At 40.8% G+C, this 18,950-nt stretch overlaps 1 protein-coding gene across 1 annotated transcript in view; it reads right to left on the bottom strand.

Annotated features, from left to right (window-relative positions):
• LOC124789750 (condensin complex subunit 3) overlaps nt 1-16,766 on the bottom strand; it is a 185,625-nt gene extending 168,859 nt beyond the window's left edge. The window contains exons 1-3 of the mRNA XM_047257204.1: nt 16,562-16,766; nt 16,301-16,483; nt 9,025-9,162 (exon numbers count right to left, since the gene is read on the bottom strand). Coding sequence (XP_047113160.1) covers nt 9,025-9,162; nt 16,301-16,483; nt 16,562-16,678 — 438 coding nt within the window. The 5' untranslated portion in view covers nt 16,679-16,766. The remainder of the gene's footprint in view (nt 1-9,024; nt 9,163-16,300; nt 16,484-16,561) is intronic.
• Between the last annotated feature and the right edge of the window lie 2,184 nt (nt 16,767-18,950).

Here is an 18,950-nt window from a genome sequence, read left to right as displayed (position 1 = left end):
CATGTCACTTGTAGTCAGATGAGACGTGTTTAATCATCTGGCTGTGGATCTGATCAGGTCCAGGAGCTGTGTCGGGGCAATGTGCCAGGGCACTGGGGAGCTCCCACTCTGTAAACGGGGCGTTATAGGATTCACTGGGGCATATAGTGAAAGAGAGGACTTTCCCTTCCAGGCGCTGTTTGAGTGTGCGAAAGGCTGGAGGGTCATTCTCTGAAGCAGAGGCTCGAGGAATGTGCTTGGCAATCGCGTTTGCATTGGTAGATAACACATTGTTTACGGCAATACCGGGTCTGATACCTGAAAAGACATTTGATCTTTGCCTAGGCTTGGGAAGGTGATTTACTGCACCCAACAGTCGAGACTTATCTCTCCCAACACTCCTGCTTCTGTCATTTGATAAGTTGGCAAACGCGGGCATGGAGCCGTTTAAAGGCTATGAGGTGCTCCAGGGAAGGATGCCACTTATGCCGCTGTAGAGTTCACCGACACTCTTTAACTGCTTCAGCAACTTCCAGCGACCACCAAGGGACTGCCTTATCCTGGGGGCACCCTAAAGAATGAGGGGCCGCGTTTTCTGCCGCAGAAACAATTGTCATAGTCACCTGCTCAACCATGACATCGATGTTACCGTGTGGAGGAGATTCAACAGTGACGGCAGAGGTGAAAGTTTCCCAGTCTGCCTTGTTTAAAGCCTATCTGTGTAGATGTCCACGGGCATGACTCCAGGGGAGTGACAGAAAGATGGGGAACTGGTCATTACCACACAGGTTGTCATGTGCTAACCAGTGGATAGATGGGAGGAGTCCTGAGCTGCAAATTGATAAATCAATGGCCAAGTAACTACCATGAGCCACACTGAAATGTGTGGCAGCCCCAGTATTTAAGAGGCAGAGGTCGACTTGGGACAGTAAATTTACGACATCTCTGCCAAGGCCAGTAAGCTACCCCACAAAAGGTTGTAGGTGGTCAAATATCCCAAAAGTAGGAAAGGTTTAGGGAGTTGATCAATCAGTGCAGCCAATACGTTCAGGGGTACCGCACCATCTGGAGGGAGATATACACTGCAGACAGTTATTTCCTGTGTTGTCCTTATCCTGGCAGCTACAGATTCAAGAGGAGTTTGGCAGGGCACAGGTTCACTACATACCGAGTTCAGTACAGACACAAACTCCACCTGATACACTATTAGCTGCTATGGTTCTTGTAATAACCCCTATAGCTGAGAAGGGCAGAGGTCCACATGCCGGGAACCAGGTTTCCTGGAGGGCAATGCAGAAAGCAGTTGTAAAGCTTAACAGCTGCCGTAGCTCATCCAGGTGGTGGAAAAAACCGCCGCTATTCCACTGGAGGATGACGTGCTCGTGAGACTGGGAAGGCATGAAACACTCACTGAGGTAGTCTACAATTGCTGCCACTGACCTATTTCTTGAACAGGCTATATCTGTGTCTGAGGGTCTGGTGAGATCTACGCCCTCAGCAGATGCCAGAATCTTCACCTCATCCTCAGACGCAGAGCTTGTACGCAGCGATGGTGTGGGTGCCATCACAATTCCCTTGGTCTTGGGGGTCTTCTTTCTGGATTTCTCTCACTGATCCTTGGGTTTCTCTGGCTGGGACGGCTTCACTGATTCAGTCTCCGGGGCTGATGTTGATCGTGAAGCCCTAGAACCAGCTGCTATTGGGCACTTCAGCCACTGGCGAGTGTCATCTTTCCTACTAGCAGAAACCTGGGAAGGGAGTGACCCAAGGGACCGGTTCCTAGCAAGAGGAGCCAAAGAAGACTAACGCTTCTCCGGCTGAGATGTGGGGACTGGTGTTCCAATTGGTTGGGGGGACAGGGCTCCCCAGGTAGGTGGTGCGGGAGCTACAGGGAACGAAGTGCCCCCCACCATCAAGGGAGCAGGTGTAGTCTTCCGGCTCTGAGAGCCGACTGGAACTCACGGAACTGATGAGGCTACAACTGTTCTCATAGTGGCGGCATAAGAGGAGGTCATAGCCACAGGATGTAGACACTCAAATTTCCTCTTTGCCTCAGTGCAGGTCAGTCGGTCCAGGGTCTTATTCCATGATTTTCCCTTCTCGCTGTAAAATCCTACGGTCTGGTGAACAAGGGGGACGATGCTCTCCACAGCTGACACAGATTGGAGACGAGGCACATGGAATATTGGGATGTAAAGGACGTCCACAATCCCAACAGGTGACTCAAAGTACAGTGGAAAGACATATGGCCGAAAACCCAGCACTTAAAGCACTGCATCGTGGGAGGGATATATGGCTTTACATCACAGCAGTAGATCATCACCTTGATTTTCACGGGTAATGTGTCACCCTCGAAGGCCAAGATGAAGGCACTGGAGGCAACCTCATTATCCCTCCGACCCCGGTGGGCATGCCAGACGAAATGAACACCTCATCACTCTAAATTGGCACGCAGCTCATCGCCAGACTGCAAAAGAAGGTCCCTGTGAAATATGATACCCTGGACCATATTTACGCTCTTATGGGGTGTGATGGAAATTGAAACATCCCCTGCTTGTCTCGGGCGAATAGTGCCCGTGACTGGGCAGAGGATGCTGTTTTGATCAAGATCGACCCTGACCGCATTTTGGACAAGCCCTCCACCTCCGCAAACTTATCGTCTAAACCCTCCACAAAAAACTAGGTTTCACTGACAAGAAATATTTCCCATCAACACTCGGACATACGAGGTACCAGGGCGAATAAGGTTCGCCGCCACCCTTAGCCTGGCGTTTCTCCCATGGCATAGCCAGGGAGGGGAATGATTTAGGATCATATTTCCTTGCATTCTACTCAGACTTTGAACACTTAAAGACTGTTGGGGTTTGATCACCGTCAAGTGATGATGTGATACGCTTCATTGCGCGTGATCCGCGCTGATGCCACCCACTCCAACCATGAGCTGTCCCCACGGGTACCACCCAGCCGCAGCAAAGGCCACCTGACAGGAAGGCCATTGCCGGGAGTCCTGATGCCCCAGGGTGACGGCCATCTACTCCTTGGCATACGTGGGGAGTTAATGGCACAGGCATCAGCAGAGCGATCCCTGTGTAGTCAGGGGGTAAAACCAACAGGGTACATGTTGGCCCCACCACAACCGACTGGCTACCGTGCTGGATACGAGGTGCAAAGAATTCCATTGTCCTCGTTGGCGCAGAAAACGCCACTGTGTAGTGGGTGGAGGAAAGCGCACCAAGGAAGGTGTCCTCGCTCGAGATGGAGAATGAGCGGGACTGCAATGCCACGACGAGAAAGTGGGCTAAAGATTTCAATGCACGATGGACACGATGCATCATGTAAGGCTCCCTTCACCAATTGGCTCACTCTTCGGGAAAATTTAGAAGAATGGAGGTCAAACTCTATAGGGAACCATCACATACAGGTCAAAAGGTGTTGGACTCTTAATCGGCTCTTATGAAGGACAGAATTACCTAGGGACTATTCTAACCCACGGGCCTGAAGCGGGGGAAGTCGGGGAATGGATCTTGGTTCCAGAGAGCCATCAGAGGTTGGCCCACATGACAGAGGAAGGTGTGGAAATGTTAAAAGAACTAGGGAAATGAAATCCAATTAGCTCTTTTGCTATCCCAAAGGACACAAAGACACTTTGCATGCATCTGTTTATAATGAATGCAGTTTGTCAGTGTAGGGTGGCAGTTAAAACCGCGGAGAATATGTTTACGTGCACAAATTGTATCGCGGCATGCCTCAGTCCACCAAGGGACTGGGACACGATGTGGTAGAGAGGAAGTGCGAGGAATGGAATGTTAAGCAGCAGTAAGGATAAAGTTTGAGAGATATTCCACCTGGTCATCATAATTGGGGAAATCTTGTTCTTCAAAGGTCGCCAGGGAGGAGTAAAGCTGCCAGTCAGCCTTAGGAAGCTGCCACTTAGGCGTGCATGCAGATGTGGTAGTGATCAGCAAACGGAGAGCACGCAGGAAATGGTTGCTAGAGTAGGTGTCAGAAAGAACAGACCACTCAAGACGATGGGCAAGCTGGGCAGTGCAGAAGGATAGGTCCAAATGGGAATAGGGGTGGGAGGAGTCTGAAAGGAAAGTGGGTGCTCCAGTGTTAAGGCAGAAGTGGTTAAATAGGTTAAACAGGTCAGCCAAGAGGGTACCTCTCTGACAGGTCCTGAGAGATCCCCAAAGGGGATGACATGCATTAAAGTCACCGAGTTGCAAAAATGGGGGAGGTAGTTGCCCAATAAGTTGAAGGAAGTCTGCTGCGGTGACAGTGAATGATGGACGGGCATATATAGTACAGAGGGAAAAAGTCAGGTGGGGAAGGAAAAGGTGAAATGCCACAGCTTGAGGGGGTAGTCAGGGAGATGGGTTGACTGTGAATGTCATTCCGTATGAGCAACACGACACCCCATGAGAGGGATTGCTGACCTTAGGGGGAAGGTCAAAATGAATCGGTAAAAAATGTGAAAGCTCAAAGCTTTCGTGAGGGCGCAATTTCATTTCCTAAAGGCAGAGTACAAGGAGACACTGCGGCGTTAAAAGCAGCTGTAAATCCTCTTTGTGGGACTGAAAGCTGCCAACATTCCATTGGAAGAGTGTCATGAGGAAGAGACGTTGGGGTGTCACCTTGGCAGCTGCTGAGTGACAGCTGGGGAAGAGGTGCTACTACAGGGCACACAGAAGCAGGAGGATCCTGCTCCAGAGGGTCCACAGAAGCATCAGCTTGCTTGTGTGGTTGGACTGTTGAGTCCAATGCTGAAAAATGGTTGGTGGTGCACACTGGCAACACAGAGGCTGGCCAGGCTGAGGTATCACATGCTGACACCATCGCAGAGGATCTACGAGGTGGTGAAGGAGAAGACTGTTTGCCTCGGGAGGACTACTTCGAGCCTTTCCGGATAGATGAAAACTCTCTTGTTGTTTGTACGGAGGGACGGAGGAAGTTTTCGCGGGAGTACTCCTGACCTTTCCGACCTACCGGTTGTGTAGTTGGTGGTTTCACTCCTTGAGGCAAGAGTTTGACAGCTTGGTGCACAGTTGGATTGGGGATGGCAAATGCTACCTTCACACTGGGCGATTTGACAACCTCAGAGCTGAACTGGAGGTCGCATGTATGCGTGGCCATGTCCTTCATGGAGCAGGAGTTAGCAAGAACAGAACTATAGGTATCAGATGGGAGAACACAGGGTTTGTGATTAGCCAGTAACTTGCGAGCAACTAGATAAGGCACCTTTTCCTTTACCCAGATCTCGAACAGCCCGCTCATCAAGATACACTGGACACTACCGAGATGAGGTGGCATGGCCGCCACTGCAGTTTATACAGCGGGGAGGAGGAGGTGGACAATCACCCTGCATAATTTACAAAGGGGCAAAATCCTGACTCCTCAAATGACTACTCACCTCCCGTCAGTTATTATCCAGTTCGTGTTGTTTGGCCTGTTGATGGCATGCAGCTTTATGTGCCACTTTGTCCCCTCCAGATGTCCACCACATGCAGTTCCCTTTGCAATGTCTGCTTGGGAACTTGAAATGGCAGCCATTCATTTTGGTTTTGAACCTGATTGGCATTAATATGGCTTGACATTTTTCTTTTGTTCCTGTTGGCTAGGATCCTTATGACCACAGCTGTTACACAGTGTTGATGGCTGTGAATGCTATATCATTCACTTGTAGATATGTTGGAGGGTCTGCACTGATACTTAGATAAAGTGGTTAATTTCATTCACTATGAGGTACTGGAAACATCCGAACTCAATAACGTTTTTCTGCATTCAGTTACACCTTCATGTCTATGCACCCTACTGTGCTACAATTCTTCTAATGTTTCAGAAACTAACCGTATAACTGCAGCATAAGTAAAGGGTGTTTATAAATCAATATTGGGGTTTTAACACTTTATAATATTTGTTATATTAAACCTACAGTTTTAAATGATACGTCAAATGAAAGAGCAACCCAAACAGTTTTACCAAGAAACTTATAAATATTCAATGTGAGCACTAATTGTCACATGGCACACATCAAGTCTATAGTTAAGTTCTTCCCAAACATTGATAAGTGCGTCTTCAGTGATTGTAGCAAGAGCTGCTTCAATCCAGTTTCTTAATTCAGGGAGGTCTTCTGATTGCGGAGGCACATACACACGATCCTTGATGAAGCCCCAAAGGAAAAAAAATCACATGGCGTTAGGTTGGGTGAACGTGGACGCCATGCAAAGCGAGCCCTGTCATTGTGCCCCTTTGCGGCCTATCCAGTGCTCGACAATAGACTGTGTGTGCTGTGTGACAAATGGTGCTCACATCAAACATTTATAAGGTTCTTGGTCAAACTTTTTGAGTTGCTCTTTCATTTGACATATCATTTATAACTGTAAGTTTAATTTAATAAATATAAGTGTTAAAACCATAGTATTCATTTATGAACACCCTGTACAATACAAAAAGTTGATAACATGTTGCACATTAGTACTGCCACATGCTGAAAGCCCCGAACCACAGTACTGTAGCATGCAGCTACATAGGAGCCAAAACAAAAGCAAAACAACTCAATCCATTAGATTATTGTGTGGTAATTTGTTTTCTGCATTTGAAGGGGAATAATGCTACAACAACCTATGGTGAGATTGCGGAAGTGAATGGCAACAAGGCATCATAACACGAAACAGTGGTTAGGTGGTCCAGACATTTCCAGTATGATCAAACGAGTCTGAATGACAAAGAATGAAGTTTTAGACTATCTGTGAGAAACTAGGAATCACAAGAGAAGCAGCATATCATAACCTAGACAATAGCAGAAAAAGTGAAAATCTGTCACTGATCTGTTTCCAGCATCTTGCACAACATTTTGAAAATGATGGAAGTCGTCCCCCACTAAGTAACACGACTGCCTACAGCCGTTACGAAAGCCTGCTGAACTGAGGCAGCACAGTAAATGTTGAAACTCTCAGGCCAATCCAGGTAACATATTTATAGTCGCCTAGTCACTATGGTTGAACACTGGGTGTATGACAATAACCACAAGACAAAGGAACAAAGCAAGTGATGAAAATACAGAGTTCACCAGCACCAGGAAAGGAGAAGACTAACCATCATCAGGGAAAGAAATACCGAGTGTTTTGCAGGCCTCTCACAGTGGCTCAATGGCTTTGTGCAAATCTTTCAACTGGGCGTAACCTACCCTAGATATCCAACTGGGAAAAAAGGACCCACAGTTTATAGTGTGGTGCAAACACATTTTGATTGCAAAGTGCTATCTGTAGCCAGCAACAGGGTGAGTGTGCTCCATGACAACACTTGCACTGGACAGTCACACTTGCTGCTTCTTTGGGATATCAAATTTTGCCTCAGCCCCATACACTCTTGACATAGCACACAGCAACTTTTACCTCCTCCCTGCAGAATTCTACAATGGAGATGTCCTTCTAGTCATGCATTGCTGGGAACCATGTATCACACTGATGGGTAGATATGCAGTGAAGAACTAACACCATCATCAAGTTTCGTGGTTGCATCATGATTTTTTTCGAGGTGATAACTACAAGTTTACGATTACCACTAACACACACGATTTCCTTTGAATTATTTCTATTGCTGCAATAACTTCTTGATTATGATTAGATTTAGATAAATAATGAAAATATTACAAAATGTGCAAAATTATGGCATTTAAAAATGAAAATCTATCGAACATTAAACATAACAGTTTGTAGATGATTGACTGTAGTATTCAAAAGCTCAATTTTCGGACATTACCCAGAGGGTCTCCGAAACAAAATATTTTCTAGTACAAATCACTGCCGTTTATAATGAAAGAAAAATAAAGAAAACAGAAGGTGATAATATTTAGCAATATTTCATCACAAAACTCAAAAATTTAGCAAAAATTTGCTAAAAAAGTTTTAATAACATGTTTACATACCAATAGGTACCAAAATACGAGTTATTATGGTAGTTAAGTAAAATTAACAACAAATAACTTCTCTGTGGAACAAGTGCGGTGCAGGCTGTATACTTTTGTTTGTTCATACTTTGTTGCAGCCACAAAATGGCAAATAGTTGTCGTGGCTGACTTTTTGTTCCTCAACCTTCTATTCACATAGCACAAAAATGGGGAATTGCACAGCCTTCAAATTTTAAGTGTGCCGAGCACAAAAAGTGTACTTGAACCAAATATTTCCTTTGAATGACTGTCAAGCTGGCATGACATTGTCCCATTTTATCCACTAAGCTGAGCCTACTTAACAGGGTACTGGCAAACTGAACACTTCTCCTACCATGTCAACTTCATTTTTGTTCATTGGCTTTCACCTGTTTACTGGGACAATTCCACACTTTTCAAACCCAAAGATGAAGTTTTGGATCACTGACCATTTTAGACCCTTTATCAGTTCATTTACTAGTACAGGAAATACTTGTTACCTTGACAGAATAGAATTCTATTTAAAAGAGCAAGACTTTTTAATATAATTAATAGTAAGTAGCAAAATAAATAAAAACTCAGACTAAAATTTTTTTGAGTCAAAGTTACCCCAAAACATGGACCAAATATTACCTCACTGTGAAATATAGCCTATTTTGTACCAAAATCAAGTCTTAGAAATTTCTTGTTTTGCACCTCAATCCAAAAAAGAATCTCATTATCAACATTAAACTGACTTCTGTAACAGATGAACAGATGCAAGATCGAACACTAGCATTCTCCTTTAATTAACACCTCTCATGTGACAAGTGCTGCTGCAGTGGCAGATGCATGAACTACAGAAACAGTGCACAAGTAAAGTAGATAGTGCTGCCACCTAAGGATGTTCACTGACGTTAATATGAAATTTTTTTCCCCCCTCTGGACCAATGTTACTTCAGCTGATGGCACTGCTAGTTTCATTTTAAATTTAATTATAACTGCAGTACAATTCTCATGACATTCTACAGTCCCCTACTGAAAACACCAATAAAAACTGCATTTTTTGTACCTCGAGCATAAATTTTGCACAGCTTAGCTTAATTTGATGAGATGTTATAACTTTCAGTTAAACTCACCAGTAAGCGCTGCAGCATGCACTCCGTTATTTTCTCACAAATATTGACATCCAGCTCAGCTTGGCCTAATCGATTCATAATCTTGTCAATCATCTGACAGATTCTGTAACGTACAGCTTGGTTCTTTGCCTCATGATGCTGTAACAGCACAAAGATGTGAAAACTGTGGCATAAATTAGTGCAGAAGATGCAATTAAAACACTTGTTCATCACCTAATATTACATACTACAAATCCCAACAGCACATGGATTTTGTAATGTCTGCACCATAATGTACATTTGCGAGGTATGCACTACAAATAGGAAGGCACTTAATGTATGAGCTTTCAGCAAGACTGCTGACATTATTTCATTTCTCCTTTGTTGCTTTCCTCGCCCTTCCTCCAATATTGTAAATTTTTCTTGTCTCCCTCCTACTCTTAATGTAAAATTAACTTATGGTCTCATTAGGCAATGATGCAATAAGAGGTGAACAATGACTGTCCTTATTGGGAATCTGTAGCATTACTGTTCAAGAAAAGGTCCACATGTTCAATACTGAAGCAGAGCCTACAACAGCTATTTTCCAAACTATGTTAAACTGGTTTTATGTGACAAGCCAATCTTCAGCAGCTCAAAATCAATAGCCCCTCTGGTGTACAATTATTCTATGATCCACTGAAATTGTATACTGTTTTCTCTGAGACCAGTATAATAAAGAAAAACTGGAAGGATTATCCTGCACTTTTTTCAATGTAAACAACAAATATCACAGAATGCAAAACATTCAACGTCCATAAAACAATACTGGTATTTTCTGCAATAATTAAAGCAAAGCCCTGGAAAATGTGGATGAAGGTGACTTGACTGTCACCCATGCCCAGCTCAAATTAATTCCAAGATAAGAAACCTCGAACTCATACCAACTACACTATACATTCATATCTCAATCATGTGTCAGTTGCCTTTACACAGCACATTTTTATGATGCACCACAATCAGTATCAATTTTTCAAAAAGCAGTATTTCCATCAATTAGTTACACAATATTGAATGATTTAGGTACCTGGCAGATTAAGCATTAAGAAGTATAATACATTAATTCATAAACACCAAATGAAAAAAAAACTGCATTGTTGTAATTCAAAAATTTGTAAGTTACTTCCAGTACAAAGCAAAAGTAATTTTATGCCTCAAAACACTTATCGGCTCTGTTCCATGCGAATTCCAGATTACAAAAAATGTACATACATACAATAATCAATTTTTTTCAGGATTGAAGACTGACTTATTGATCCATCTTCAAGCATTTTCCATGCAACTGATGTATTTTTTACACACATAATACAGCTGTAGAATAAGTCATATGTTTTGAACATGTTAACGGAATATATGTGGTTGATACTAGACACATGTAATAATCATTAAATACAAATTCATCACCCAGAATGGGAAAAGGAGAAACAGCACGTGTAACACATACACATGCTGAGAACAATAGTTTAACAAATATACATCAGATGTGTTTGAATGTGTGAATCGTTAAGTATCAATGCGTTGCAAAAATAAAGCATAAGAGTAAGACACAAACATTTTAAGAAAAGCTCAAATAATACAGTGGTCGGAACATTCAGCAGTTTTAGAAAATTGGATAATTTTTATCACAAATTTTAAATGCTTCTATGATATAGAAGGCTTTTTGTTCAAAACACTTTCTTGTAATATTTCTGAAGACATTCAGTGATCCACTCTTTATATTATTTGGTAACATATCAGATAATTGTATCCTTATGTATATATAACTTTTCTTTTCTTTTTTTAGGTCTAGTAACTGGATGTCAATCAATTGCCTTTAATGTGTGTCATACTTATGTACGGACACTCACAGTCCATGGCTGTCTTGGTTCTCCTTGATATGCACAAAGCAGCAGAGCATGGACAGGAATCCAATTGTCTGTATTTTGAGCTTTTTTAAAGTATTTCCTACATGATACGGTGTTTCTTACTTCAACAATCCACCTATTGGCCTTTTTCTATCAGATGAAAATTCTTTTCACTCCAGACGAATTGCCCCATAAAAGCACTGTTTACATGAGGTGGTTGTGAAACAATGTGTAACAAAGAGTTCAGCAGTATCTTGTCAGTCATACAAGTCCTAAGTTTACTTAGCCAATAGGTGACCCAGGCTTACTTTGTGCGTACATAGTGAGCTTCCCAAGTTAATTCTGAACCAAGATGAATGCCAAGAAGTTTAACTGTGGTATTACCGTTGTAATTGTTACAAAGGGCAAAAGGAATATTTACACTTTTAGGAAGGTTGATTTGTAAATCATTTACTCTGAATCGTATATAGGATATTCCGAGTTATTGTACACCTTTCTGCTCTAGTGTATCCAACAGCCTATCAGCTACAACAGAGGTGGTGTTATCTGCATATAATATGGATTTACATAGCATCATACTGGGCAAATCATTTACAAAAATTATGAAAAGAAAGGTCCTAGCATGGAAAGTTCTGGGGCACCTCATGCGACACAAAGTGTGCGTGATTTGTTTTTGTTAAAATATACAGTGTTTTCTCTCACTAAGGTAAGTTGTAATTATAGGTAGTACTTTGCCTTTAAAACCACAAAAGTAAAGCTTTTTTAGTATAATTCTGTGGCTGACACAATATAAAGCTTTACTCAGGTCTATGAGTGTGGCATTTACAAGAAGTCTGGCTTCAAATGCAGACAAAGTGAAAGAAATGATATTTTCTGCTGTTTTTAGATTTGATAAACCAGGTCCGAAACCATATTGAGAATCACTAAGAGTCTTGTTAGCAGACAGGTCTACATTTTCATCCACACTCTGCAAACCACCGTGAAGTGCATGCAGAGGGTATGTTCCACTGCACCAGTTATCAGGGCTTCTTCCCATTCTGTTCACGTGTGAAGCACCAGAAAAATGACAGTTTGAATGCCTCTGTGTGTGTGCTGTAATTATTCTAACCTCGTCCACACGGTCCTTATGTGAGCAATATGTAAGGGGCTGCAGAATATTCATAGAATCGTCATTTAAAGCCAGTACTTGAATTTTGTTAGTAGACTTCTTGGGATAGTTTACATCTATCTTCAAGGGCCTACCAGTTCAGTTTCTTTAGCATCTCTAACACTTTCTCGTGGGTCAAATGAACCTGTGAGTGTTCGTGCTGCCTTTATCTGTATACTTTGAATAGTCCATGTTAATCTTATTTGGTACAAGTTCCACATACTTGAGCAATATTCTAAAACAGTTTGCACAAGTGATTTGTAAGCAAACTCCATTGTGGACTGATTGCACTTCCCAGTATTCTACCAATAAACTGAAGTCCACCACCTGCTTTACCCACAACTGATCCTATGTGATTATTTCATTTCAAATCCCTACAAAGTGTTACACACACAGTTGGCCAGTATCAACAGTGCTCACCGATATCATAGTCATAAGAATACTACGTTTTTTCATTGTGAAGAGCACACTTTTACATTTCTGAACATTTAAATCAAGTTGCCAATATTTGCATCAAACTGAAATCTTATCAAGATCTCACTGAATACTTCCAGCCCCTTCCAGACACTACTTCATAATTGATAACTGCATCATCTTTAATAGCCCGAGGTTACTATTAACATTGACCACAAGGTCATTATTATACAACATCAACATCAAGGGTCTCAACACACTTCCCTGAAGCACATCCGAAGTTACTTCTACATCTGATGCCAACTCTCCATCCAAGATAACATGCTGCAACCTCCCTACCAAAAACTCTTCAATTCAGACACAAATTTCACTTTACATACCATAAGATCGAATTTTTGACAATAAGTTTAAGTGTGGTACTGAGTCAAATGCTTTTTAGTAATCAAGAAATACTGCATTTCTTGATTTAAAGCTTACAGTAAATGATGGGAGAGAAGTAAGAGTTGAACTACACAGGATCAATGTTTTCGGAATCTATGCTCGTTGGCATTGTGGAGGTCGTTCTGTTCAAGATACCTCATCACGTCAGAGCTCAGAATATTTTCTATGATTCTACAACAAATCTATGTCAATGATACTGGACAGTAGTTTTGTGGATCACTTAATTTTGCAACTGATTGCTTGATATAATTTAACTGGTCCCCTCTCCATTCACATATGTAGAAGAAATGTGTTCACGTAGGAAAAAGAAAGCCTCTTTTGGATTCTTTTAATATTTGTAGTTCGACTCAGTTGCTGTCAAGGACCCGATGACAGAAAAATTAACAAACTAGGCACTGTATTCATTTGGTGTGATGTTAACACTATAATCATCATTTTTATTTTCTTTGCTTCTCCCAATTCAGTCTTTACAACATGCCAAGCAGCTTTACACTTGTTGTGGGACTTATTAGTGCATCATTAGCTTACACTTTGCAAACCAGATTTCTTTTCTGTATTTACTCTTTAACTTTATGTAAGTGGCTTTGTATGCAGCACACTCTATCTTTATCATAATAAATCATCATTTATGTTCTACCTTGGGAGAGTGGGTGTGAACCACTTACAGATGGAAGTAGAGCCATATTTTTGGGCTGCTGCCTTATTTCTTTCCAGAGTCTTTGGACATCAGATATTAAAAATATCTGGGTGCACACTGATAAAAGCTGCAAATGCATCCCCAACATTCACTTTCAAGTAGAACATCATTCCATCTAATCATCCACAACTGTGTCACTGCAGCTGTCAATATTTTGATCGCATATTGGCCCAACATACTTTTCTTTGATGCAGTCAAATATAGGCATGTTAATTTTTTGTTTTAACCATATACCTTCATGGTCTAAAAGAATAAGTATTGAACAACCCAATGTCACATAGGTGTTTTTCAAAATTGCTGATGACATCATCAAGACAGGATGTCAGCCTTGTTGAATTGTTATTAAAACAACATAGATCATGCGATCTTTTTAACATATTCAATAGGTAAAGCTGCTTCATGTCTCTAGCCTTATATCAATGTTTATGCCTCCAAACACTAACATTATACGCGTGCACAATTTTTCAAAGTATAAGATCATTTTTTTCTAGAATCTCTATAAATAATTCACTGTCACTATCTGAAGTACAATGCACTGATACGAGTTTTCACATGGGAAATAGCGCTGCAGCTGCTTCAGGTACATTTTTGTACAGTAATCAGCACTGTTAAAGACACTATATTGCACATCTAGGTCATTACTACAATATATCGAAGCTCCACTATGCTGTTGTGTTCTTCTACAGAAACCATTGACTAAATCAAAGCCAAGTGGTATATACAAATCTGACTGATCTTCACTTAGGCCTACCCAATGTTCATTAACACATAATATGATGTTTTCATTCTTTCCAAAAAAAATACCTAGATCATCAATTTTATTTGTTAAGGACATGATTTTTATACGCATGAATAAAAGTGATTCATTGTTACATAATGGTTGCAGTGAACTGTTCAGCAGTTGTGTATCATTTTGAGAACTTCCCTTGTGAAGTTCCTTGAAGCTGGCTTTCTCAGACACACTGCTAACTTGTTGATGGTGCTGGATCTGGGTGCTGGTAACAAAGGAGGTTCCCTGGGGTCTAACTGTAAGAAATCATTACTCCATTTTGACAGTTTTCTTGCCCCCGAGGACACGCAAACTGAAGCTTGTTTGCTGACACACAGGGTCTGGCTGCTTGTTTTTTGCATCATCTTAGCAAAAACCAAAGAGGTATTAGTGTACATTTTCAGTTGATGTGTTAGTTTCTGCATTCTTCCTTTTCTGCTAGGAATTTTGTGAGGGGCTAGAGGATGGGTAACAGCCTCAGTGCATTCCATGGTCTGATCACTATGGCTCAGACCTCATTTCAAGCCTTTTTCTGAACTGCAACAACATTTATTACATATAATTATTTGTAAGTATATTTAACTGAATTAGCAAGGCTTTTACACAGATTACGTTTTCCTCTTGCATTGAGATGTAACCCAAGTTTTTTGTAATGATAACTTTGTTGTGGATGGTTGGTATTTATTACATGGACTTTATCACTCATACCAACCATTAAAATGTTACCGAGATTAAATACAGATTTGGTACAACTTGGCTTGTCATATCAATATGGTATTGTACATAATATCAGCACTGTATGGTTCATCACCCATAACTGTAGCATTGAAATTTCTTCTTCGTTAGTTAATATCATTAACACCTGCAACAACTATCAGTAAGTCATTCACTACGAAGTCACCAACGAGATCTTATGCTTCCTTCACTACATCTTCAAAATGTGCATTTTTTTTAGACTATTGCTGATGCTCTGTAGTCCAAGTATAAAATCTCATTAATGACTCGTGCACAGCCACACCTATGGCTTTCACTTAACAGAAGTATTTTATTACTACACTTCAGCTCCATTAGATGATTTGGCGTAGTTGTCACATGCATGCGAGTTCTACTGGTCTTATAAGTAGTGTTTTTAATCATGAATGTGATTACTGAGACAGACTATCTCACTGGTGTACTGCTAGACTAAGGTTTAACACCTTGTTGACAAAAGGGTCATCAGAAACAGTAAAGATCCAATTATGTAGTAAAGGATGGTGAAGGTCATCCAATTTGTAAAGCCAAGATTTCGCCTTGAGTGATTTAAGAAAATTATGGAAACTTAATCTTTATGGCAAGACAAGAATTTGAACTGCTCAATCAAATACAAGTTCAGTGTCGTCCCAGTGCACTATCCAACTGTGGGTTTTCATGAGCAAAATTCAAACTATCCAATATTCACTACATTTGATCCATTAATAATCAGCAAAGAAGTTCAAATGATTCAATTTCACCTCTCATTCAAGATAATAGGCTGTCTCTTTTCATATTTCACTACCAGTTTGCCATGGCTATGTGAAAAACAGTGTCACCAATCTATGTACCACGGGGAGAAACACCTATGCTGACACCATCTGCAAAACCCTTCAGGCATAATCGTCGGTTTACTTGCAATAAATCAATCACGTAGACCTATTACAAATGACGACCTCGAAATTAGACTACTGCTTGTCACATGATACACCGCTCATGGCTTTTCCTGAAACAAGAGCAGTAAGCTAAGTGATATCGTGCTTAAACATTTCTTTTTCAAGTCATGGAGCGAGAATACAAGTCTGGCTACACTCGCAAATCTACAGTTGTTTCTTTGATCATTCATTGTGAATGCTCACAAAAGTTCAAGAACATAGTAGATTAAGTTCCTCCTCGGACCAAGCTATGCGACTGTATATTCAGGGATTTATTTTTACCTCTAGCATGAAGTTGAATACAATTTTCAGTAAATCGTTCATTTCTTCTTCGCCATCATCATTCATTGCTGCACAAAACGTTGCAACGAAATCCACTGAACGTTCAACAACTGGCGACTTCTCATCCTGGACTAGTATTATCTTCAGACACTGAAGAAATTCTTGACAGAAGGTCTCCCCTTCCTGTTTCAGAAAGTTCAAGCTTTTAGTATTCAGAAGTGTGAATTTTAACTACAGTGATGACGAAAAACGCAAACTTACATCATTGTACTTCTGTATAAGTGTCTTCGCCAAAGTTTGATGATTTCTCGTGCTAAACTGAGCATTATTGAAAACTTCGCGGACCGATAAGTCCACTACAGTAGTCCTCGGTCCCATATCTTAAACAAAACGTATACAGATGACAGTACGAAAATACAACTTTTCTACATACAACAACGTTCGTCAAAGACTTCCATAGACACACTTCCCGCCCTTAGTTCAAGAACTTCAAACAAGTCAACGACATTAATAAAGTTTCAGAACCGCCAACATTAAGGGGAGTATTCCGCGCCAGTGAAACGCCTGGCTGAGCTGACATTTCGGACAGGAAATTGACATCACGTGAACATACTCATCCAGCTGCAGAGAACACTTGACTGCGCGTGTTCTGTCATTCTGAAAGTAGCTCAACAACATTGTTGTGGTGATGACTGTCACTGTTTAAACAATGCTTTTCCTTGCTCATTGCGCTAATTTAAAAAAAAATGAGAACCTCCACAATGTAAACACATGGTAAAGGTAGAATGCCTAAACTCTTAACTGGGGACTTACATGAGTTTCTGGGTTAATGTAAACCCAGAAACTCGTGTAAGCTACTACCAACAGCACAGTGAACGCATTATTGTAGCCAAGATAGACGTGAAGCCCACTCTTAACACGGTAGCAGAAGTTAACATGCCAACTACGTGCGCAGATGACAAAGAGTTTCAGGAAATGTATGATGAGATAAAAGAAATTATTCAGATAGTGAAGGGAGACGAAAATTTAATAGTGATGGGGGTCTGGAATCCGATAGTAGGAAAAGAAAGGGAAGGAAAAGTAGTAGGTTATAGCGTCCCCAGCGAAATAATAAGAAAAGACTTAAAAAACAGTATTTATAAGGAAGACACATTCAAAAATTGAATAATATACATTTTTCTCATGTATCTGTATTATAATAATTTCTCAGTGTAAGTTTTGAGGACAAAGAAATATAACAAAATGATCTAAAGAGACGACAAGATACGCTCTTTTGTTAATTTTTTAGTCGTCTTCTCTTCTTCTCTTATCTTGGTTGCGTGTAGACGGACATCTTGCGAGTGCTGGCAAATGTAAGCATATTTGTACTAATTAAGCAGATAACATATTGATTTAATATCATTGTTCACTTTTAATTTTAAGAGGTGATCCCGATTTCATGTCCGCCTTCCTTTGGATTAACCTGCATTCGAGTAATTTACAGTTCAACAATCGCAGCGCCTGATGCAGCCAACGACGCCATTACGTGGCGATATTAACTTATAAAATTTAGTGGAAGCGAAAAACTCGCTCGCTATTAACATAATATACATTTTTCTCCACAGCCGCCCGACGCTGCAGAAAATACGCAGCTTTAAGATTCTTATTTTCAGTACAACAGCCGAGAGCCAGAGCCAGGACTCCGACTACAAGGCAATGGTTAATGGAGGTAAGAAAAAATATTCTCGCGGGTGTGTGGGCCGCAACTGTAATTAATAACTAAAAATTTTTTTCTTTAAAGTGAACTGACTAGCCGAGGAAATTAATATGAAAAGTTTATTCCATTGTTCAACTTATCTGCTCATGTTTTAAGATTCAGCGAGTCTAACATTCATTAACGTAACAAATAATTTAAGATTAATATTGTAAATCAAAATTAAATGAAATATTTTGATTAAGGCCCAACACGTAAGTCGGCAACAATTAATGTTACCAATAAATAATATATTAAATTACGACAGCCGACGGACGCGGCATTGGCGCCGCAACTTTGGGGGCCGATCAATATGATACTTTCTACTGTAATGAATGCAATTACGTATGTGCCTAATTGTTGTAAAGTATTAATGCCTATATGAATTCTTTTACATGTACAACAAAACCACACCTTGAGGAGATCTGGAGAGGAAAAAGTTTAGAAAAGAAAAAGGATTACGTGAAAGAGAAATAACAAAGGTAAGGCAAGCATCCTGCATAGCTCTGTGCGGAGTATTGAACCCATATGCACATGAGATACCTTCGGTGAAAAAATAGTGAGTAAAGTGCAAATTAAATTGTGTGTATTTGTGTATTTAAATGTTTATTTTTGGAGGGGATAATTATTCGTGTGTGTATCAGCATTAAAGATTTGTCAGTAGCTTAAAATGAATTTATTATGGGTAAGATAGGACAAGCTAAAGCATCCTTACCAGATGAACAGAATTCTGTTAACATGGAAAGTGACGATCAATTGTAATACGTAAACGAATCCCAAGCCACCACCTTGGATAAAATAATTTCCGGACTGGGGGGCGAGGATCTGTGGACAATGAATGATGTTCCACAGCAAAATGGAATAGAATAACAACAACTCCACTGCCTGGGCAGGGGGGCCAATCGAGTGCTAGATTAA

Source organism: Schistocerca piceifrons, chromosome 3 (assembly GCF_021461385.2).
Source record: "Schistocerca piceifrons isolate TAMUIC-IGC-003096 chromosome 3, iqSchPice1.1, whole genome shotgun sequence".
Lineage (NCBI taxonomy): Eukaryota > Metazoa > Arthropoda > Insecta > Orthoptera > Acrididae > Schistocerca > Schistocerca piceifrons.
The sequence above is the reverse complement of the archived record's forward strand: the minus strand, read 5'-3'. Positions and strand labels throughout refer to the sequence as shown.